This window comes from Anticarsia gemmatalis, chromosome 6 (assembly GCF_050436995.1).
Source record: "Anticarsia gemmatalis isolate Benzon Research Colony breed Stoneville strain chromosome 6, ilAntGemm2 primary, whole genome shotgun sequence".
NCBI classification, from domain to species: domain Eukaryota; kingdom Metazoa; phylum Arthropoda; class Insecta; order Lepidoptera; family Erebidae; genus Anticarsia; species Anticarsia gemmatalis.
In genome coordinates, this window is record NC_134750.1 from 13,773,248 (window position 1) to 13,799,278 (window position 26,031).

The window sequence follows — 26,031 nt, forward strand, 5'->3', positions numbered from 1 at the left end:
AAACAGCTTTTAAATCGAATACACTACTAGTAAAACTGCAAAAAGAGCAAGTCAAAAATTCTTAATTTCTTTCGGTATAAAGCAAAAATAGTGAGCCTCCTATCTGCATATCTTCATTATCGTGGTGAGAAAAACTCCGGTCGTATGTAATTAAGATAGGGAAAGGGCGACAAATTGCGTGGCTTCCTCTGAATCAGCGGTGTGACTTTTGTTTGAGGACAAATGCTCTGGTAATGGTTCCACGAACGTTTTGAAAGTAACTGAATTACATCGCGGTTGTACTAGGTTCTGTAGTGTAAAGCTCTACATTAACAGTCTTATTAATAAACATCGCGAAAAAAACAGTTTGTATTTTGCCAATTTTAACCAATTTCGTAACTGTATATGAGGGAAACGATTAAGTATTGTATAACTAAGCAGAGTTAGCACGACGTTTTTCAATCAAACAGTAACATCTTTAGACTAATGCTGTAGTTAAATGAATAAATATAAAAATAACAAGCTTTTCTTTGGTTTGAACTATGCCTCTTCTAATAATTAATTTAATCGTATCCAAAACGGTTTTGAACAACTACACACAGAAACAACAACAGCAAAGTAGAGGGAGAAAAAGAGAGTGTGTACGACTCTTTCCACTCTTCGAGAATTATTCAATGTTTACAACAACAGCAAATATTTTTATGTTCACTGTTTTTTTTTAAACGCGGAAGACACTTACGCGATTTGTCCTAAATAAATATTACTAAAAATAGCCTCCAAAAAGCGCAAAATGTGAAGCAATATCACTGAACGCGGATATCGTCAGTCCCTGGCATTTCACCCACCTAAACAGTTCTATTCTTAACCTGTGCCAAGCTAAGACAAACATTGGACCTTTACAACAATGTGTAATTAGGATAACAGTAGCCCGGCCCAATTGCGTAGGTGGTGAACTCAATGAATCGGCTTTGTGTCCGGTACGTTTTCGATTTGGTAAGCTTTATTTTGAAAATGCAGCTTTTGGTCTTTTTTATGGATCAATCTTAAATTAAAAACTTAAATAACTTTTATTAATAACGAAGTTATATAATAAATAGTTAGGAGAAATAGAATAATATTAGAGAAAACAGCGCGATAGGAAATAGGTTGGGTATATTGTTAAAATTAGTGTCGTAATTTATACGTCAGCTGTTAATTATAGAAGTAATTTTTCACTTTACCAGATGTATTTTTATCATCCGTTTAAATATTATCTAAAGTGATTATTACATAATTTTAAACGGCATTTTATTAATTAACATGCAACGTGAAAGTGAGAAAGCAATCATTACCCAAATTGCACAAACGGCATTAAACATAAAATAGACAAAATTATATAATTTAATATTTTGCTAGTTATTTATTCAGAATTATTTCCTTTACAATCATAAGTTTATTTGTACCGGAACACAAGTCACACATCATAATTAAAGGTATACAATTATAAATTGTCCAATATTCATCATGATTTATTTTAAGTAAATATTTATTTTAATTTAACTGCTTTTAATGTTTTCATAAACGCATTAACAGTGGCTTAACATTGTAATAATGCTTTAATTAATTATGTTTTATGGAAATCATTGGATCGAGTTGAATTCCGTTTATTCATTCACTGGGGAATTGCATTACAGATGTTATTTAAGGCATTTTACAAATCATTTTTTTGGTAGATCTTAATGATTATTTAAACTTTAGGGGAGCTAGTGGCTAGATAACAAAAGCGGCACGAAACGATCTCTGACGTTAAGCTACGCTTGCCGAGGTTGTCCTGTGGATGGATATACATATGGAGTTAAATAAATACTGGTGTTCAGCTGCATTCGGTAAATCTGGATGACGACTTCAACATGGTTGCATGAAAGGCTAGGCTAAGTGGTAGTTTAATTGTAAGTGCTTTTGTTTTCGACTAAATTGTTTTTGATAAATTCTTCTACCAATAAGGCTCAAACAAACTTGTTCCAACACATCGAAACTTAACACAAAAATAAATGACACCGTCTACTTTGATAAATATCTCGCCGTTTCCTCTAACCAAATTGTTTGCTAAAAGCTTCCTCAATTCAAATAGAAGAAAACTAGAACATTCCATTTACGTAGAAGCACATGGGGCCGTACAATTGTGTCCCATCACTACATTTAATGGAGCTTGAACACTGTTACTAGGATAAAACTGTTGCAATTGTTGCGCAACACGCATGTTCTTTATAAGATGTAACAAAAATGTACAGTTCCTTTTTTTAAACTTGGCTGTAGAACTACCGAGTGTCAATTGGTCAATGTTTTATGAACTATTGTAAAGGATTTTAAAGGACGTGTAAATATTTTGATTGTATTTGAATTCGTGGTTAGCCTGGACACTATCACATTACAATTAAGTAAATACTCTGACTGCCTCCGCGGCGCAGTGGTAAAGGTCGTCATGCCGCTACTTTTGCGTCGAGAGGTCGTGGGATCGAATCCCACACAAGATAATGCTTAGTGCGAAAGTTGTCTCAAAAAAAAGAAAGAAAAATTATAGCCTACTAGCTGACCCGGCAAACGTTGATTTGCCATGTAAATTTAAAAAAATATATTGTCACTTAGGGGTATAAAAAATAGATGTTGGCCGATTCTCAGACCTACTCAATATGCTCACAAAATTTCATGGGAATGGGTCAAGCCGTTTCGGAGGAATATGGCAACGAAAACTGTGACGCGAGAATTTATATTTTATTTAGTTTTTTTGTGAATCTAAACCATTCTCAGATCCCCTTGAATACACACAAAAAATTCATCAAAATCGGTCCAGTCGTTTAAGAGAAGTTCAGTGACATACACACTTACAGAAGAATTATATATATAAAGATATTCGGGCAAGAGATTCTTATTGCAAGCTTACATTATTTACAGGCTATCAAGCTTCAGAACAGATATCAATAAAAAACGAAAGAAGGCTAAGAAAGTAATTTTGTCACAATTTAGCAGAAAAAATATAAACTTATTTCTATTAGAACTAATGTAAACAATTTTTCCTCACCCAGAAATAAAACCTCGAATATCCCCAGAAACCTAAGACCTTGTGAAAACAGTCTTTATATACTTCATGAATAAGAAACAAATACCATTCACTCCACACAGCGTGACTTGCTGAAGTATTCGACAAAACGTGAACGTTCTCGTTCAAATATTCATGTGTTGTTCAAATCCTTCCTTTGATTTGTGAAAAGCTTCTTGTATCGTGAAAGCCACGGGTTAGTCTTACTTTACGGATCAGGAATCGTCTAGCCAGTTTCATGGAAACATATTGTGTCTTGAAATTGAATCGTTACGATAGAATTTAGAAGTTTTTCAAGGGATTTTCTGAGGTCGAAATAAAGGACCCTAATCCGCACTGGGTTAGAGGTGGCTAGGATACTTAAAACGTCTCAGATCTTCTCTCAGAATCAGTCTACCAGTCTTAGAAGACTCATTCAGTATATCAGAAAACGATATTCCAACACCAGCAGTGAGTTTTTAGGACTAGTGATGCATAACTTTAGCCTTTCTTCAAGAAAACCGGTTCCAGAACGGGGCCGCAATGAATTCAATTACTTATAATCTCGTAAATATCAAATTATTTTTAATCATTTAAAGTCACGTATAAATTCATACACCCAAACCTTCCAGCAGCGATGGTGGAAAGACTTGGACTCATTCCAGAATGACTGGCCGAAACTGACCTGTGTTAGAATCATTAACAAAAAAAGACAGGCCTTTACGTAGCAACAAAAAAATACTCTGACCAAAAAAAGTATTGCGTAACACAACATTGAGTAACAAAACTCACCTACTGTAAAAAGCTGTAATAGAGACTAAGCCGAGCGGAAAACGGAACAGAGACATGTTTCCAAGCTTCGTTTGGCAAGAGACCTATCTCTACCACAGAATGCGATAATGGGTAAGCCAGTGAAAAATACTGCTTCACTTTTTTACATACAGATATTCTGATTGTGTTGCATGTTGTAAACGGCTTTGTTTTTGCTAGGCCTTAGTTTGTTTGTAATTTTCTTGAGTGTTGATGCAGAAGTTTGTATAAAATCTTAGAATACTTTTTATTTATTTACTTTTTATATCTTTCAATGCTGGGCCTGCAATGGTTTAGGTTTATTTTAAGTGCCCTGACTTGTTTAAACTATGAACTAAAGGTGAACATGCTTGAAAGTATGATTCCTAATCAATCCATTTCCAAAAATGCATCAGTTATTTTTTTTTTTTTAATTTTAACTTGGTGGTTGGCTTTGCATTTTTCTGAAATCAGGACAGCTAAAACCATGGGAGCTTTTACACCAAAATACCATGAATATAGACCAAGTACAATCAGGCCCAAAACAAAAGCCAATTTGATTACAAAACATCATTTTCATCCTCATATAAATGGATCCCAAAACATTGTGGTACCCACTAGCGGCGTATTGACCACCAATTATTACTTCAAAGCAGCTCAATAATACCACAAAGGCTTTATTTACCGTATGATAAACGTTCTTAAACAAATAGCAGCAATCACTTAGTCTCGGTTTAAATGCTAAACCCTGTTTGCTAACCTCCCTAGCAAGAGCATATTCAGCTTAATTGAATTGGCTTTACAGAACCAGATGTACTGCATGAATTGTTTAGGGAATTAATATATGGATTAATATTATTATTATATTGTCTATTGTTATGGTATAATTGGATACAATGTTAAGATTTTCCGGTATAATTTAGACAGTTAAAGTTCTGTTTTACTACCTTTGGATAAGTTTCGTTTAGCTTAATCATTACTTAGTTTACTCACGTCACTAAGTGTCAGGTGGAAAGCTTTTTAGTATGTTGTGCATCAGTTCCTTAATCGTACAAAACAATTTTTGACTTAAAATAGTAAATTATATTAGCATTATTTTTCCTTTATACCTATGGTTGCTCACTTTTACAGTATTTTTATTTGTGTCTTAAAATAATTAAACCGCAATTTTTTACCCTTATTGACAGTTTTTTTACAAAGTAACGTTTTAAAAACCTTCGCAAATGTCACCTATTTTTAAAGTGTTAGTAAAACTTACCTTAAACGTCTGCAAATTATCAACTCTACAAGTAAGTGCAGCATCTCTGCCGACTGCCACCGTCACATTAGACCCCGGACCCACGAATCTTGGCAGATCTGGAACAAAAGCACGAATGTATTAATTTACATCAATTATCAAAATACTAATCAAGTAGGTAATCCATACTAACACAAAATGTAAAAGTACATTTGTTTATGCGCCTTTCTTACATGTCAAAAAGGTTTGAATATAACTAAGCTTACATGGGGTATAAAATATAAGAAATCCTTTTTCTAGTGGGCCAAGCTGCAGGAATGAATGTGTATCATAAAATAATCAGTTGAGTTTAATTATATTAATTACAATAACGCATGAGCAGATAATTGCCGTAATTATCCAGGTGTACCATTAGGCCACACATATATATTAGAATAAACAATATGAATCTAAGAAATACATAGTTTATATTCCTACGATTCCTATGAAATTGTATGCAATAATCTTAACCACTATAGTCCTACAACTTAGTAAAGAGCCTTGTACGTAAAGCAAAAGACCCGTAGACTTATGGTCCGTAGCGCGATTCTGTATAATTTGTACTGTCGAATATCGAGAGTTTGACATTTAGAATGTACTGCCAAAATAGTTCTTACGAGCGACGCCCGTTAGAGGCGCTGATCAGATTTTCATACAAAATTTCTCGATGACAAGCCGGTTGTCGGTAGCCGCTAGTAGTAGAGAATCGAGCAACTACTACTGTAAGATAAAGCTACATTATTTTTGTAAACACACGTATGTACTTCTTATCTACTATCCTAATTAAATAAAGTTCTCTACTAAGTTGTCGTACACGACTACCATCAGTTATTCAGTAGTGGACACGATATTGTCATAGAAACCACGCTTGTAAGGTACAGTGAGCCGAAGTGAACGTTTCCGTACATTTCCGCAACACAAAGTGACTGTCGTCTGTCCGCTTTATGTATTGAGACAACTGGTACGATAGAAGAGATGATTAGATACGATTTTGAGAATCAAGTACCTTAGAAAATAATTGTAGCGGAATGTTTAACAGTATTATGGCAATCAAACCTTTCTTATTCTTAAAAAAATCATTTCCTTCAAATTTTTCTAGTAGTAAATACATTTTAACAGACACCACAGAACAGTATTTAATAATTTAATCATTCAAAAACATACATATTATCACTTTTGGGATATAATTTCAAATCTACATCTTGGTTGCTCGGTAGAATAATATTTTTATTTTTTATTTATTTGAGTGTCCCACTGCTGGGCAAAGGCCTGCCCGCCATCTCTTCCAAAACCCCCTATCGACGGCAAGATCCGATCAATCCTTCTCAAATGCGTCCAGGTCATGCCGCCATCCCCGTTTGGGTCCAATTTAATTTAAAACCTCAACTTGACTACACTTGGCCTGACTCAAGACCAATTCAGAAGACTAGAAGTAAATTCTTTGATAGCTTAAAATCATTGCTTACAATATTACTCTTAACGGTTCGCTGCCTAACTGTCCACGACAGGCCCTAACACATCGGTAATCATACAGTACAGTGGTTTCATCGCCTCCGTAATCAATTACTGAACCACTTGACCTAGACCGTGAAGATTGACCATCCTATAATGTTATAGTCTATAATGCTATAATATCCTATAATGCTATAATTTGAACATGATAGATCGGAAGTAATGATAGCGTTTATCATTGAGTGTCCTAAAAATAGTAAATTCTGTTTTTAGGTTAAAGGTCATTTTAGTATTTTTTTTTTGATTTTGTACCTCATTGCACACTAATATCACGCCTGATATACATAAAGGTTCAAGCAGAGGTGTCAGTAATACACCCACATATCAGTGTCAGCTAATCAGTTTAAACTAATGCTATAGGGGGCGAGGTTATTGCCATTTACCAGGCGCGTTACCAAACTCCAATTCACTATTGAAAATATTGCAATATAAATTAGAAACGACTAATATCACTTTGTCCGGGAATAAAACCCAAGACGTAGTATTCAGCAGTAGGAAATACAAACTACTGACCGTGCTTTAGAGGCAGCAAGTTTACTATCCATCATACGGCAATTAAGTGTCGAACGGCTCCTTGTTTACACTGATTTAATAAAGAAATACTTTAACCGAAACAAATACACCTTAATCGCAAAACGTCAGAAGTAAATAAAAGAAACTCGTAACTCCCTGTTGTAATATCAAACATGTAACGTTTCCGATCTGCAGCACTCCCACGGGAGAGAACAACTTCGCTACAGTTATGACGGAACCTTACGACTAAACAAACGTAGAAATAATCGTCTTCTACAATGACAGGTATTCTCTAGGGAATGAAGTGGATAATTTTTGGATAGGTTCTTTTTGAATTGGAGTTTGAGCGGAGAAGAATAATTCGGTGGTTTACTGCTTTGTCTCAAAAATATAGGTATGTAGTAATGGTTATGCTTACTGAAAATTCAATTGAAGTATATTTCCCTAGTACATATAGTCTGAAGTAACTTTTCGTGTATTTCTAAGAACTGTTCCACTCACATTTAACTTGTTAACATAACACCTGGTACCAGGTGTTACTGTTTAATCTGTACATGCTAGATATCAGTTCAATGGTTTAGCCGTTAAAGCGTAACATGTGGATCAAAAGTTTGACTCGTGTGACTTATGCCACTGCCTATCATAAAACCACATAATACAAGTTAAACAAATTGTAATACTAAAGTTTATAAGATAAAAAACCGGAAAACAGACAAAATAATAAAAAAAATGTGGTACAGATAGTCACCACACCGCAACCACAGCGTTGGACAATCATGGTTTATCTGCACATACAGCGCAGTAAATAACGTGGCCACTATCACCGCATCACAACCAACGTTTTACTCAACCCAGTTAATGAACACAGGTGCACCACATTACAGTCCTATAATAAACCAACTTATTTCCATCATAAAATCTTGGTAAAAATTAATAAAACCAACCCTTTGCGCACCGGAAAACATCTTTCTCTCAGACAAAGAAAAATGGCGGACTTAATTAAATCATTACTATTTTAGTAAAAGAGGTTGTATGTACAAGTTTGTTAAGCTCGGATTAGCCTGTGAGTAATGTTTCAGGCTTTCTAGTGAATAATGGTGAAGGTTTTAATAATTAAATGTCTCGTTTAACATTCGTCAAGATGGTTCGGTTTGTTTATTTACGGAACTACGTGGGTGAGGGTGCTTTGTTCAGAATTTTTCTTTGTAAGTTTCCTTTGACTAATTTGCTAAAAAATATTGTTAAAAATTTTAAGACGTCAAGTTCTAATCAGATTTGTGTTTGATATTTTCTTTGTATATCTGAAGATTTGAAATTAAATGTAGTTCTAAAATGTTATTACCTCATAATTTGCTTGAATTATATGAAAATAATTGTGTATTTTTCGTGTAAACGTTGGAGTTATTGTAATTGGTACAGTTTTTGGCTGCTTAAAAATATTTATCCACATACTAATAATGGAAACTAGTTATCACGATTGATATAGTCTGCACATTAAAACTTACAATATACCAAGAATTAGTTCCATAATCATGTAAGGAGAGTTATTTACAATAAGGGAGGTTAAGTCCGACTCGTGTTTGGTCAGAGTTGAGGATTCAAAGCGTAACCTCACTCATTCCGGAAAGTGGCACGTGTTCAGTAGGAGAAATTAGCTACAATAAATTAACAGTCATAGTTTTTATGACTAACAAGTAAATATTATATCTGTATGTTATATACGCGTTCAGTCATTTAGATGACCCACAAAATAACTAGAATATACATTTTTGCGTCTAGTTCTTTGTCTTTCGGGATTCTATGTCAAAGTCAAAGTCAAATATTCTTTATTTCATAAACTTTAACAAGTATTTAAAATCGTCAAAACATTTTTTATCTACCACCGTTTCGGAAAAGCTGTTGCTCGTGAGAAGAGACGGCAAGAAACTCACGGCTTGCTCTATTTAAATGTCAATATTTCCAAATTTATGTGTATATTTATGAAGTGCCCGTAACAAAAGGTTTAACGTAGCCATTTAAATTGAAATGGGAGTGTCCCAGTATCACTAAACAAACCTTATAAAAGTTTTTTATATGAGAAAAAAACATAACGCGTTGACTTCAAGGTAAAGCACGTTTCTCAGATAAAGATTGTACAGACTCAAATGAAACACACATTGGTAAATACCAACACATTCAAACACGAACGTATTAAAGTTGAAACGATATGAAGTAGTTTATCGTGTTCAAATCAGATACTTACACAAATATGAAATAAAACTAGATACCGCAAGTTCTTAACGTATTACGAAGATTATAAAATATTATTATAAGTATACGTATTCCGATATAGTGGTAGATTATTGTTTAGTGTTATATGTATGTTTTATTGTACTTAAATAGTTAATTATTATAATATACCGGTACTATTGTATTGGAGTAAACCTGTAAAAATAGTTGTAAGGATGAACAAATAAAAATTAGTGCCTCTATTCAAAAGGCTATTTTTGAGATACGAAGACGTCAGGGGGAACAATTGTATACTGTATGAATTGAGCAAGTATTTAATTTGAAATCATCATGATTTTAATCATGTCGTGACGTTTAAACTCCATTTTTCTAACGTTGCTACACATGGGTATCAGTTGTTCGAATCCCGGGTCTAGTTGTACTTAATTTCTGTTGTGTATAATGCAACGGAGGACTGGGTTTAAAAGTAGTATTATTTGTAAGTTTTCAGTCAAATAACGCATGAATAAGATTTTCTGTATAAAATATACTTTGGTTTGCGGTTTGCGGTATCTAGTCCTGTAATATCTACGTACACCTACAACCCACTCGTTGTAATGTCGAGAACTTTTCCTTCACCCGAATTACTTCTGATTAAACTCGTTCCTACTCGTAAAATAACAAAATTAGCCTATTTGTAGCTTATATTAGGCAGTAGAGGGTTTTGGAAGGGTAAGGGTTTGTTTTAGTTAGGTCCTAGAGTTCTTAATTGTAGGGTGCGGGTTTCATATTCTTGGATGTAAAGGAGTCTCTGAAATCGTGTTGTAAGTCTAGAAACCTAGCTTTATGTAAGGACAAATATTTTTAAAGATGATAATATCTTCTCATTTTTTATATTATATCAAGACGACCAAATTAGATTTAGATTATGGTCATATTTGAACATAGTAGAAGACATTTTTTTATTCCGGACTGAGATCCCGTTCCCGGTATTTATGACTGATTGAAAAAAAGCGAAATGATGCCTCCATATGTATAAAGTAGATAATTTAAGTATTGCTATTATAGGAACAGATCATCCTGCCTACCTGCAAATAAAGAAGGTTTGTTTGAATGTAGATACATCATAATCAAGTAACATATTAGCTCCAATAACTATCACTTACTACCTCTATAAATCAACAGTTTATCCAATTGAGACAAACTTCACTAAGCTCACTAAAATCATCAATAACGTCTTGAAGCACTTAATGTACACACATTACAATATTCATGAATCGAACATACATAACACAAACATATTATATAACACGTACAGACAGTTTCAAACGTATTTCAACGGTATTATAATCTGATTCTGTGCTTGAGGTATAAAGAAAGGATTTGCTTATTGGTTTTGTATGAATAAGCTCTGTAATTACTGTACTATTTATTGACACTAGAAACGTTGTGTTTCTTCGATTCTTTTTTTTTTTTAAAAAAAGACAACTCCCGCACTAAAAATTGCTCTTGTGTCGCGGGGACTTTTTACAAACATACAAGCAACGGACTCGGAGCACAACCAGACCCGAAACAATTATTTGTGGGCCGCACAAATAATTGTCCCGTGTGGGAATCGAACCCACGACCTCCCGACGCAATGGTTGCGGCGTGGTAACCACTGCGCCTCGGAGGCAGTCATTATTGTAATTAAACTAGTTTATTATTTTTGTATAGAGAATTTTATTTGTAAGTACGTTAAGATGTTTATTTGTAAAATTGTAATAGACAGATTTATGACATTAGGTGAACGTCAATGTGAATTACTTCCACTTCATTGTAGGATGTTTATTATTAACTAGCTCACCCGCGCAAATTCGCTTGCGTCACATAAGAGAGAATGGTTCAAAATTTTTCCCGTTTTTGTAACATTTTTTATTGCTACCCTTGCGATGATATATAGCCTATAGCCTTCCTCGATAAATAGACTATCTAACGCCGAAAGATTTTTTCAAATCGGACCAGTAGTTCTTGAGATTAGCGCGTTCAAACAAATAAACAAACTCTTCAGCTTTATAATATTAGTATAGATTTCATATCGAAAGTTTCATGGTATATAAGACTTTTCTTCATAATGATATAGAAAAGAAAATTTGGAAAATCTCTCAACAAATATCATGACATAAGGCAAACCAATATACATTATATCTATATGTGCAGATCGCCTTTTGTACGAATGAATATATGTATATTATGTATGTATGTTTGTGCAAATGTGTGTGAGTCGTTGATGATAATGCACAATTTGAGCCGCTGTCTGATAAATTGGCTTTTAGCTCTGAGTGAGCGCTGTTGAATGTTCGTAATGATTCCATGTTGAAAGGGGTACAGGAATGCCGGCTTGCTTATATTTATGCATCTTCTGGGACTTTTTTTATACGGTACCGTATAAAATATTATGAAAAAACATACGTTTTAATACACATACTTAAAGATATTAGCATAAAAAATAACTTATTACTAATCGAAACTAACAAAATTATTTTACTTCATTCGCATCGTATTGTATTCTAACAGAAATTGCCTTCTACGTCGCCATTCGGTTTAAGAATTATTAACTAACTAATGAATGAGTCTGTATGTTATTGTGGTTGAATTTTGACACATTTATTAAATCTTTAAGTTGGCTTCTTTTGTATTTAGTTATATTCTTCTGCCTGTATCTTATGTATTTGTAACTTATATACAAATATATATACAGCGCTATGTATTGCGTACAAATATATAATTTTCAACCGAGAAATATACCAAACTTTATAAAACAATCAGGTTAAATTCTTAATTACTAAAACAATATTTTACGAAAAGATTAATTAATTATACAGGAGTATTGAGTAGATCAAAATATAAAACTATTTCAATACTATTAAAAGTACGCAAACATACGCTAGTCTCACAAGCTAGTGAGATGAACATCTGTAGTGAGCGTGTGAACAGTTGTGATTGAAAGTGCTTGGGATTTGTTACCCTCTGCGGGTTTACATGCACCTACACGAAGTATTGAGGTGTATCTGAAGTAAAATAAGGTAAGATTACTTAAATTTAAACTGAATAGAGAGCTGGAGTAGGTTTTTAATTCCATTGTTTCACTTTTTGTTTGACTTTTTAAAGGTTTTCATCTGAAAGCTTGTATTTCCCATGTTTTCATTCTGGTTCGATATGTTATAGATCTGAGGGAAAGTTTTTGAGATATCCACAAAAATGCAAACTTTGTCTAACGATTAAATCACCTTATCTACCAAGGAATACTAAAAGATATATTTTGTTGCACTAAACCAGTTGCAGTATTTAATAACCTATAACCTAATTTTTAGCACATCTGGAAACTTCATATTAAGTTTAGTTTAAACTATTAAAAACCTCATAATAATTCATTTCCCACAAATCTTTCCAAGCTAGAATACCCAATGTCCTTCACAATTAGTGAACTTGGACAAACTAGGAACGATTATTAGAATTGATTCGCCGGTCTCCGAGGTCACATATTAGCGAGTTTTCATTCTGATCCCTACAGGCTATCCGTTTTAATTAGGACTAGGGTTCAGTGGAAATTATTCTACAATTTAGATATTAGTTTGAATTTAATGCGTTGAGTGTTATTTTGGATAAATTAGTGAAACGGTTTTGAATTGAGTCGAATATCCAGTTGATAAGAACATGTATTTATAATAATGATATACATATATTTGTAATTATTTGATCTCTAAATACTTAATTAATAAGAATAAAGTGTGTGATGGTTGTACTTACAGCCTATTAAATAAAATAATTGGCCCGTAATTTAGGACTGAGTATCAGAAAAACGAAATATTTTGGATGTTTTTTGACCCGACCAAGGCATAAACCTCGGTGCAAATTAATTATACAGTACATATCAAATGTCAAACTCTCGATACTATGGTCCAAATATTGTAGAGAATCGAACTAATGTTCTATAAATACTCAAATATGTGGCACGTGCATAATCTTCACACACCAAAAATAATATATTTCTAAGAACCTACCACATTTTTATAACCGTCAACAAAAGAATTGATTATCAAAGAATATTACCTGTACCGACAGGTGTGTGATGTAAAACGTGTTATGTTGAACAAATTGATGGATCGCTCGTTACGTGAACGATCCGGGATTTTTTGTCACAAACGATTGATGGCTCAATGTAATTATTTTTAGGAAAATGGGCATTATGTTAAAAGGATTAAGTGTAAGTTTGAATTGCTTAGAAGAATTAATTGCCTTAAGCACGATTACAGCTATGTACTGCCAAAACTTTGATTTTATTGATTTTGTTTCTCGAATAAAATTATTTTAAAATAAAAGGTTCAAGATCCTCTGTTATAGAGTCTACCTTCACCAAAAAAAAAATACATATATAATGTTATATCAGATATCAAACAAAATCAATAAATCAAATATCTAGAATATTACAATTTATAACGTTCTGTTACAGAATCAAAGATTCGCCTCCATCACCAACAGATCCTATTAAACAGCAAACAATAATTCCTTTGAAGATAAACTCATTCGCAGAAAGACTTCCATTATTATCTACACGACAATTAATAGATCTCGTTAATTACAACCAGCCATTGAGTTTAAGGATGGGTTTAGAGAATTGCTTGCGGACCGCGCGGACGGTAAGCGGATTTACAAAGACGTTTCCTTATCATCCAACAACTTAGTATAAATTGTAACTTAAAACAGGAATAAATGGAAAATGACTCGTGAGTCTTGTGACCGGTAAGGTATATCAATCTATTTAGTAGTGTCATTTTCAGATGAATAAAAAAGCCCCACGGCTTACATTGTAAAAGGATTAAGACTCAAAAGTCACGTGCCCAAAAGTCCATATCACATATCATTTTTGTCCTGAGAGGAATAAAAGTCCAAAACTTTTTTTGTAGTGTTGTTTCAGGCATGTTTAACATAGTACAAAAATTACTTTGACTGTTGTAAAAGATTCAAGTATTAGTCTATTGTAGCAAGCAATACATCAAAGATAGATTCAAGTCGTACAAAAAAACGCTTAAACTAGTCCGACCGCTTACACTCCGCGTATTCCACAAGCACAACTATACCACCAATCTAAACACTGGCTCACAAACCGATCTAGTTTAATTTTAAGTCGGACAAAGCTTGGCAACGATAAGTATTCATCAAGTTGATAGCAAGGCTTGGCAAATAAATAAGTGGTCGTGCCAAGTAATCGGTGGTTGTGCCAAGAATTGCGGGCACTTGTAAAACTATATTATTTGTTGTACTTCGGATCTGATTAAGGAAGTATTGGAGGAGTTTTCTTAGATATATTGGACACGAGTTTTATGTTCGCTTGAACTATTCTTTTGTTTTTGTCTGAGATATAAGTAGATCCTCTTATTAGTACTGTCGAATGTGTAGACAGAGGTTTATTTAATACATCCAATTCTCAAAATTGATAACGTTTATATTATGTCGTAGAAAGCTTAAATATTGCCTTGCCATTTAGTTCATTCAACGTAAATGAAAATTTAAATCTTACGCCACTTATCCTATCACGAAAATCAAACTCAAGACCTCTGTTTTGCAATTAAAAACACTACCGTTCATATTTGTTAATACATTGACTAAAACAATACATAAAACACTAAGACGCTGCACTACACAAATATTCACAAACAAAAACACTACCTCAAAACCTTGACTCGAAAAAAATCTTTTACAAACTTCCACTAAAATTCCGGCCTTTATTTAACCAGACATCATAATCCAGTGCCTTATTACAAGTAAAACCGGCATTTTGTACCAAACAACCCCGAAATATACAGATTCACCTGAGACCGTCCGTTGCGTAAAAAATACCATTTGTGAGGACTCTGAATAATTTTGTTACAACAGTATGACGTCATAAAGTGGTAAGGTTAATTTATGCTATCCGTCAATGTTTTTGAGCATTTATTTGTTGGATACATTTATTGTACTTATAATAAAATATTTGATTGTAAATTCTTTTACAATCATAAGGAAAATTTAGTCATCCTTGAGGGATTTATACCAATATCATAAATGCGAACATAGCCTGTTAGATACATTTTTTTAACTGTAGCACGATTGTTTATCACTATTGACTATGGAAAACCGGTTAGCTATCAAAAAACTTTGTATGAAAATCTGATCAGTGCCTCTAGCGGGAGCCTATGTTTGCAGTACTTTTAAAATGTCAAGCTTCCGTTAATCGACTGTAGAGAATTGTGCTACAGAACCGCTGAACCAATATGCATAAAATTTTGCCTGCAGATAATATATAATTGAAGATCTTGCGTCAACCATAAGTTACGATAAATTAAGTCTCATTTTATTAAGCAGACTAGAATCCCTGTATTAGAAAAGTTTGTAATTGTCCAAACAAGTACTTACCATTGAGTATAAAAACGGTATTAGCAGTGATTTGTGTACATAAAAAAAATTAGCTTTCAAGAGTATTTCACGTGAAAATGTTTTAGTTATTTATTCGGTTTTTTGAGCAATGTTACCGGCTTTGTTAGGTCATTCTGTGTGATATATTGAGGTGTTACGTTTTTAGAGCTTACAGCTTTTGGACAAATTATTTGAGTTATGTTATAACGTATTGGTATTGGGTATTTAGACTTTCTGTACTATTTAAATATAAACGTAGTGTAGCTAGATGTTTTTTTGGATATACGAAGCTGCTGAAATATTAAATCAAGATAATTAAGATCACAGATGTTTTGTTTATCTTAAAGTTGACTTTTAAAATCTCTTGAGGTCATGCAAAGTCTCCTAATCGCACTTGGGCAGCTTGAAATACACGAGGCCTAATCCCTCCTTTGTTTGGGAGAAAATCTCTGTCCAGCAGTGGTCAGTTAACTATTTTTTCCATGTCCGGGGACGGACATGGAAAAATAGATCATGTAAGTGGTAATTTAAGTGGGATTGATTGCCACATACAATTTTATAATTAGAATCTCAAAAATAATGTTTTATGTTCTTAAGTAAAGATGCAACGCAATTTATCAAGCAAAATATCGTCGAGGTAGCTTAAAAATAGCACAACCAAATTGAATAGACATAACTCAGAGTTACTGAGTTATGTCATGGTTTTCCCATAATAAATATCTATTTAGAGATACTGTACAAAAATCTGTTCAAAATATTAACTCAACATGTACTCGTATAAGAGTTTCATAATGCCAAAATACATGATAATATTAAACATGAGTATTGTATAAAATTTCTGTAGAAAATTCTTAATACACATTTATAGTGCAACGCCCAAATAAAACACACTCAACATTTTTCAAAGCAAAAATTCAGTATTATAATATACTTACGAGAATTTATATCACAATCCTTGAGAGCTATATAAAATTTATTCATACTTTTATACTCATATTTATATAGTATCGTAAAACACTCGTTAGAAAACAAATAACTGTGTTTGTTGATAGTAAAAGCCGAAAGAAATATGCGTCTGCCAATAAGAGCCTCTGAATAAGTTATGGTTATATGCCAACTTGTAAATTGTACTTTTAGATGTTAAGAGACCTTTATGAATATTGCTCTATTTGGGACTTTTTGTATGACTGTAAAGTAAATCTAATAGAAATTATAGTTGTTTTTAGTGTTATTAATATTTTTTGTGTGTCTGCCATAAGGAGTCATACGCTATACTGGTTTTTATGAAGACAAAATAAAAAATGAGTGGGAGAATGGGAGATATTTTGAACAAATTTCTCTTGAATTGAACGAGTATAATAATATTATTTTCTTCTAATATACAATCATATTAAAGATTTCTTCGCAATACCTTGATCTCTCGTCATTATGCGAAAAAAATCGTGTTAAAATGTATTTGCTACGCATCACCCGAAACATTCCATGTGCTACGCAAACCAATCGATCAGCTACGCCGTAGACAGCTACGCGGCTACGAGAGTACACAATGTTGAAAACAGAATAAATCCGCGTCTAATGCTGACAGTAATCTTGGGAGCACTCGTATCATTCATAACGTACTTCGCTAATGCATCGTGAGGAAACTTGGCACGGTGGCTAAATGCATCGGTGCAAGCTTGGTTTTATTTAGTTTGTTGTTGAAACTGGGTTAGTTCGTGTATTAAAGCTTTTTGAGTGTCTTTTACAACTTTTGTAGTAATTTTTGCTAGTATCTTAAAACCCACGGACTTCCTTGTAGCTTATAACTTTCTTAGTAGATATCTTGTATCAGAAAAATGAGTCTAATTAATGGATACAACTCGCAGTTTTATTTAAAGTTTATTTTTTTTATCTAAGCGTTTAAAAAATACAATAAGGCTTCGTTTGTTCTTGAAACTGGACTAGAAATTACAAACATATCCGAAAAACGGACTTAGCAATTACGTTACCACTAAGGATATCGATTGGACACAATAGATTTAGTACCATAATAACGTGACCTTATTACTCAAAAACAAACTTTACAACATACGCATATACCAGAAAATTTAATTTGACTTTAATTCGGCATTGAGTAATTACCCTTTAGTGGGTCGGTAATGAAATGCAATTTATCATTGAAATCATCCTGCACTCTTCGAATGAATAATGAATGGGGACTGTGGAGGTAAATTGGATAGTACTGACGTGTATTGTGTATGTAGGGTGAATTTCCCTAGAGCTCGATAGGTAATTGTGACAGGTTTGATTTGTGAATGTGGTAAAATAAGGTAAAATACTAATTTTATGTCAGCCTCTGCAATCTGGTTGGTGGTTCGACTTCTGGGTCGGTCGAAGTGATATTGGTCTTTTTTTTATTTATATTCGAATATTTTCTCAATAGAAGCCTGGAGTCTGGTAATATGCACGGTATATGCTATTGGTGTGTTAAAAAGCAAAACATGTGGTTGTGTCCCATACACCTCCGCCTGCACTTCCGGATCTAATAGGTGTGATTTTGTGTAAGTATGGTAAGATGACAGAGTACTTAGAGTCCCTTTTAATGAACATAAGTCCCCTGACTTACCTCGAGTAAGCTTTGTTAAAAACTAAAACTACCACTATAGCAAGTGCATGTAAGGGACATTTCAATCCGTCCAGACTATTTTATTAGTATTACTTAGCTCAAGATTCTACTGCTTATAGATCATTTGCTAGTTCTACCATTATTAAAGCCTATCCTATAAACCTACAAAAAGCCGGTGAAAGTAAAAAACAAACCCTACTATCAATAAACCTAATAGCTTCATTTGATATTAGCATAAATATGACAGAAATAAAGCCTTGCTAGTGAAAAAATAAGCTATTCTTGTCACGCCACTGACTCGTTACGGTAAAAGGGAGAATGGTCGGAATACCGTGTAAAAAACACGTTGACAAACGACATCATATTTTGTCGCACTGTTAGCGTTTCAACTATGTAGATATCATTGTGGGTAAAGGGTAACTTGGTATCATCTTTGCATAAAATTTTTGGTTCGTACTTCCTAAGACTTCTGTTAGGTATAATCGATTACATTAGCACACGTAGAAGGCAATTTTTTGTGTGTTAGGAGTTTCAAAGATGATTTAATATCAATTAGGTGGTGCTTAATTATTATTTTTTGCTCTATAACGATTCTTAACTAGAACTCTTTTTTTTTTTTTTTTCTTTTTTTTAAAGACAACTCCCGCACTAAGAATTGCTCTTGTGTCGCGGGGACTTTTACAAACATACAAACAACGGACACAAAGCACAACCAGACCCGAAACAATTATTTGTGGATCGCACAAATAATTGTCCCGTGTGGGAATCGAACCCCCGACCTCCCGTTGCAGTGGTATCGGCGTGGCGACCTAAACCACTGCGCCACGGAGGCAGTCAAAAAACTTATTTAAATAATAGGTACTATAAATAGTGAGTTGTTCTTTGGTATAATATTTATGATAATATTGCCTTTTAGGCTTATACCTTCTGATAATTTGACAAAGACATCATATTTTGTCGCACTGTTAATGTTTCAACTATGTGCGTATCATTGTGGGTAAAGGGTAACTTGGTATCATCTTTGCACATAATTTTTGGTTCCTACTTCCTAAGACTTCTGTTTAGTATACTCGAATTAAGAATCGATTAAGAAAGGGTTTTAGTGTTATACGTGTTAAAGTGTTACGTTTTAATTCAGTTAGGAGATGTTTAATTTGTGTTTTTGATGACATTTCTTTACTATAAATAAATACATACATAAATAATATCACGTCTGCCTTACCCGATCGAAAATACGCCAACGGTGTGCTGTTATTTTTATTGGTGACTACCCAGAAATATATTATGTTAAAGTTCTCTATGTATCAAATAAGAACGCAATGCATAGCCCGTCAGAATTTTTAGCTTTTTGTGTACTTGAGATTTAATTTAATTCACTTTTTTGTTTTGTTGTTTGTAACAACTAAGGTAATTATAAATACCAAACTTTGAACCTTGAACTATGACGTATAATTGCGTGTATTCATCCCAGAAATAAATTAAGTAAATTATACTCACAACCATTCGATTCAATTTAATTCACTACTACTGACCAAACATCATAATTCTAAATACATATTAATACCTGAACTAGTCTTTCAATATCGTGGTTATTCAATAGAATTATATTTGAATAGGTTTGTATGAGAGTGGTGCAATATTAAATAAACCACAGTAAGTGGTCAGTGCGGTTATTAGCCAGCGTTGTTTGATCAGACTATTTGTACTGTTTAAATTAAATACAAGTCCGAATTTTTGTATTTGAATTAAATTTTCAAATATTCTTTCTTATGTTGCATTTCGTTGGTAGCTTTGCTTAAAATAGACCGGTACAAATTTGCTTCATATTGAGTTAACTAAAATGAGTATAACAATAATTTTCCTCCGCATTTTATTAATGACACGAGCTTTGGTTTCAAACTATTTTACCAAGTGTCGATATATTATTCAGTTAAGTTAGATATTTTGATCATTGTCTACGTATAATAGGAGCGTATTCAATATTGACGAACACAAAAATTGTTCGGCAATGTACGAAAGCACGAAAAATCTCGTAATCCAGAAAAAAAAATGGAAATTCATGTTATTGTATTGTTAAAGCCATATTTTTTTAGTGATGGAGCTATTTTAAAATAAAGCAAATCTTAATTCTCCAGTGCCTTGTAGTTCAGTTTAATATACCTACTAATTTAGTACTTGGACCCTTCAACGTAGACCGCAACTGTCATTAGATTAGCAGTCTCCCAGACACCCATTTACCTGACCCCGCCCTGTGTCACTTTACTTAGTAAATCAATAGATTGTATAATAGCCTTCTAGTTTAAATAGCTAGAGAATTTGGTATTATTTACCTTTAGAAATATTACAGTGTTGAATTAGTAAAATATCTTTTGAAGCAGATATTTGTGCATTGAAATGAATGCCAATGTAAATTGTAAATGGTATAAATTATTTAAGTAAACTTGAGCTATTTTAATTTAAAGCCTTTACTAAGACGTTACTTCGATATATGAATTTAAACCAATTACTGTCCTGTTTCTAGGTTTGTATGCACCCATAATGAGAGAGGAAATAGGGCTTGTTTCCATCATGCATAACTCATATTTATATAAAATACTTTTAAAAGAACATTATGTTTTCTTAAACTGAAGCACTATAATTGAATTAGATAGACGATTATCAAAAATTCTACTTTCTAACTTATAATCTAGCATCGAAACTCATTCTTCTGACTTTCGCAACATTAAACTTCTTCACCTAAAGCCGTAAACCAAGTAATTTATATTCTCATCCATATAACCAGTAGTCACACAAGTCAAAATAAACCTCCAAACTCTAGACTAACTTTATTTAAAACTTAATTTATGGCCGCCATTCCCTGCCGTATGCAAAACAACTAAGGATCTATAAACATGGTAATATTGATCGTAAACCAAAGACACATAAAACTAAAACACTTCGACACGGAACTTATGAAGTGCAAAACGATTTTTAGAGTACCGTAGTTCAAAGGGAAAAATAATATTCAAACTTGATGATTTGTCCTACTATCTAAATATATTTTTTAAATCAATTATTTAATGCTTAATTTAATATCAGTATACTGAAATTCTGGGAAATTTTAGTATTTCAAAGATTACACATTGCAAGGAAAGCAAAACTGAAAGAATAATGACATTTTGCAATAAATAAAGTACATAAAAAAAAATCTAAATTTAAAACGAGATCAAAAAATATGTATTGGTAGCTGGTGAAACGTCCGACGTTTTCTAATAACAGCAAAGCTATGATTGTTTTTGTAAATAATATTGAGATGGTTCAATACCTATGAATTTGTACGGAACCCACCCTGCACGAGTCCTATTCGCACTTGTCCGGATTTTTACACTTGCCACCCCTTGACCTACTTACAATAAGTTTGTGAACGTATCTGTAGATAGGAATACTTTAGGTTTATTGCATTGAATAATAAATGTTATTGTGGTGCAATAACAAAGTGCTAAAACATTTTTGATCGTGACTATACTTTTAATAAGACTGCTCAACGTGTGTAGGATTCTAAATGGTTGAGGAGCTGTTTTTGGCGAGTTTCAAGGAATGTTTTAGTAATTTCTGTGCTTAATAATATTTTTTTGCCCAACGTATGTTTAACAACATTTGGAAAGCAAACTCTATGTGATTCCAAAGGGCCTGGATTCCATTACGGGTTCAAATGAATGACAAATAAAAAGTAATGGACTCGAATAAAATATTTTCTGTCATTCTTTCTGCATTTTGAAATGACTTGCCCCATAGTTTACCCATTAAAGTGACAGTTTTAAAAACAACTTAAAAAATAGCACAAATGCACAAAAATACCATAACATCATATTAAAGTTTGACACTTACTTAAACACTATAAACAGTTCTTCACTAACCCGACACCGAACTAAAATAGATTAATGAGTGTTCGTGGGTAATGGTGCATCAGTATTGAGTATTGAGCTCTCGTTGATAGAACACACATTAGATATAGCGAGTGAAGGCAGGAAATGGCAGTGTCGTTTCAGAGCTGTTGTTACCAAATGGGTAGCTATTAGAGCGATGGTGCGAGACGCGATATCGAAAGCGTCGCGGAGGCGTTGCGAAGCGAATCTTTCACGTTGTATTAAATGTATGAGAAAAATTTGAGGTAATTCATTTCAGAAAGAAGCTTTCGTTGGTTTTAAATAAAAAAAAGAGACACAGGATAGTTACCACTAAAATGTTGTCTAAGAAACTACGAAAACTTAAAATCGAATTCCAAATGAAATAACCACACGAGGTGGGATTGAGGATACTTTCTGTGTTGAGCAAAGTTTTGTTTTTATTTAACAACTAATAATAAGCAAGCTGCCTTGCATAATAAGCAAGTAGTCTTCCCACTGATGGGCAAATGCTTCCCACGGTCTTCATTATCGGTATTTTCGCATAATTTTCTATTCAGTTCTGGTCTTGTCAAACACCCTGCTTTTATTTTTACGGTTTTTGTGTGTCAAAATTCAAGTGAAAATCCAATCAGAATGAACCCAGTATTTACATGGTACCTAAACAAACAGTAAAAGAATCACATCAGTGTAAAGCTATTTTGCCATGTTGCCAATTAGAAAAGTGTTGGCACTGCCAACTGGCATTCCTGCATGTGTTAGTGGAACGTTGATGTGGTTAGTAAAGGTTATTGCACATCAAATGAGTGGTTACCACCGTAGCGGTTGTTTTATTGTTTACATGTTTTTATTTAAAAAAAAAAAACGGTAATTTCATATAAATTATATAAGCAGCTCGTGCCTTAGTTAACAATAGCCGCCGGATCGATTTCTGAGGTTAAGCTACACTTACCGAGGTTGTTCCGTGGATAGGTGACCATCTTATTCATATCGAGTTCCTCCATGTTTCGGAAGCCACGTTAATCTGTGGGTCCCGGCTGTTGTTTTTAAAGATCTTTGTCAATCGTTAACAGTAGTGAGAAGCTTGAAAATTTAACAACCTGTCTTACCAAGGGGTACCGTGTTGTAGCCTAGGTAACTAGGCTTATAATACGGTACCTTTTGATGTTCATCTTTCTCTGGTATTCAGGTATTCTGGTACTCTGGTATTTAGCTGCGTCCAGTAAGACTGGAAGCTGACTCCAATATAGATGGAAGAAAGGCTCGGCTTATCAACTTGATCAGTTAAACGACAATCTCTTCGTATGGCATTCTGGCAGAGTAAATATTTTAAAGAAGTTTCCTATACGTCGAAAATTACTAACAAAATAATAATATACCCAAGTAGAAGGTAAGGTAATCCATTTAGCACCGTGAGTGCAATGTGAACAACACATTACGAATGCAATCCAATTTAGATAACAGACGCGTTGCATTTCACACGTTATACACGTATGTACAGATTGTAGAACCTTTTACGTACAATTAGCTGATTATCACGGCCGAGCTTTGAGAAATGTAGTGCTGGCTTTGATTTTGTTTGTTTGGCACTACTATTTTAAGTCAATCTGTGTAGGTTTACTCAAAATAATATTTATGTGAGGGTGATGTAACCTGGTTGAAGTTTGTGATGAATGGTTTCATAACACGTACAACGCGGTCAGTTGTCGAAATCTATTCTATTCTGTCGTACGGTTAGTAGTCAACCTGGTGTCAAAGTTGTTCAAGTCGCCCGAAAGGCCTTCTACATGGCTTAACTACTGTTATCTTAGTAGACAACAACCGGTACCGATTATTTACATGCCCTCCGAAGCACGAAGACGCTCAGTTTAAATACCACTATGCGGTCACCCATCTATAGATTGATCACGCCAAGGGTTGTTTAACCCACTGATCGTTTACCGACCGGTGAGCGCAACTGGCTATGAAAATCATGGTGTTACTAGTACAAATAGGGATAACAGACGCGTTGCATTTCACACGTTATACAAGTATGTAGAGATTGTGCAGCTTTTCACGTACAATTAGCTGATTATCACGGCCGAGCTTTGAGAAATGTAGTACCTAATGGCTTTGATTTTGTTTGTTTGACACTACTATTATAATAGTCAATACGTGTGGATTGACTTAAAATAGTATTTATGTGAGGGTGATGTAACTGTTTAGTTAAAGCGAGTGATTAATGGTTTGATAATACGTACGGTTAGTTGTCGAAAGCATGGTGTTAATAGCAGAAACAAAAAAATACAACACGTTATGTGTTGTATTTTTTTATATAATTTTTTATATATATGATCAATTAATATTATTTTGTAAACTTAACAAACTACAGAGTGTGACTTAACTCACTTTGAATGGATACGACTCTAACCGAAGCACTCAAAATTAAAATCTTATCATGTCACCTTTTAAGATTGCAAATACCGACCGTTATCATTGTAGTTAGTGAATTTACCTCCATCCCGAAGGTAGAGCCCATAAGAAGAACAAGATCTCTAAGCCACTGTTTATAATAACTAAAATACAGTAATTTGTTCAAAGGTTAATTTTGCGAGTACTTTAAAAAAACACATATAGTTTGAAAGCACGTGCATCAAGGTGTAATAAAGCAACCACTTTTCCTCCGCGCTACATATGCAGTCAACTATTTGAGTGGTATGAAACTATTTAATCTTCTTATCGTATGGTTAGTGGTCAACCTAGTGTCAAAGTTGTTCAAGCCGCCCGAAGGCCTTTGACATGGCTTAACGACTGTTATCTTAATCGACAACAACCGGGACCGACTTTTTACGTGCCCTCCGAAGCACGGAGACGCCCAGTTCAAATACCACTATGCGGTCACCCATCTATGGAATGACCGCGCCAACGGTTGCTTCACCCACAGATCGTTTACCGACCGGTGAGCGCAACTGGCTATGGGCGCCTCAAAAACTACTATTTAATTAGCGTGCCTAAGCCGCAGCACGTGTAACGCCAACAGCTTCTTATTCTGGGATTATAAAATTATTTTTAGAAAAAGTTAGGTAGTATTTGTTTATTATAAAAAAAATACTTTGTAAGTTCTATCGACTTTGTCCTTAATTATACCTAGAACGATTTGCTATAATTTCCAAACAGCTATCGAAACAAATGTAGCACTGCGAGCAAATTTTAAAAGAACTATATTCTTTCGTAACTAATTGTAAGTAAATGTCAATTAAGTATAAGAAAATGAGATTGAATCCGCAAGAGATTTTGGTACATTACTAGAATTCAAAACGTTTGTGTTGAAATGGTCACAGCAATACAGTAACTGGTTACAATAAAGGAAACCTATGAAAACAACACTAAACAGCCAAACTTATGCTCTAATACAGCAAAAAAATGTTATAGCCAGAATTAGTTATCACCACAAAAACCGCTGGCTCAATTTAAAAGCTGTTCAAAGATTGTCTCAACGACCACTACATTATTGATAAGCCTTATCTTCAGCCACTTCCAATCCTAACGCTATAAAAACCCTTGCCGATAATATCTCAAGTCGTAAACTGTAGAAGGCTGTGGTGAAAAATTTGCTCTCATCAGATACCAAAATGACATTGCCACTTATGGACTTTATATGGAGATTTTAGATATAAAGTACTAAGTTTTGCGTGTGAGTTTGTCCTTATTAGGCAGGATAAAAATCGTAGGACAAAAAAGTATTGGTATGCTGAAATGCTAGGTTGATAATAATTTGTAGTTAAACGCTTATTTG

At 33.7% G+C, this 26,031-nt stretch overlaps 1 protein-coding gene across 1 annotated transcript in view; it reads right to left on the reverse strand.

The window, feature by feature from the left end:
- Positions 1 to 26,031, reverse strand: part of LOC142973800 (protein amalgam-like) — an 81,151-nt gene that overhangs the window by 23,775 nt on the left and 31,345 nt on the right. Inside the window, exon 2 of the mRNA XM_076115820.1 lies at positions 5,082 to 5,179. Within this exon, the coding sequence (XP_075971935.1) occupies positions 5,082 to 5,179 (98 nt within the window). The remainder of the gene's footprint in view (positions 1 to 5,081; positions 5,180 to 26,031) is intronic.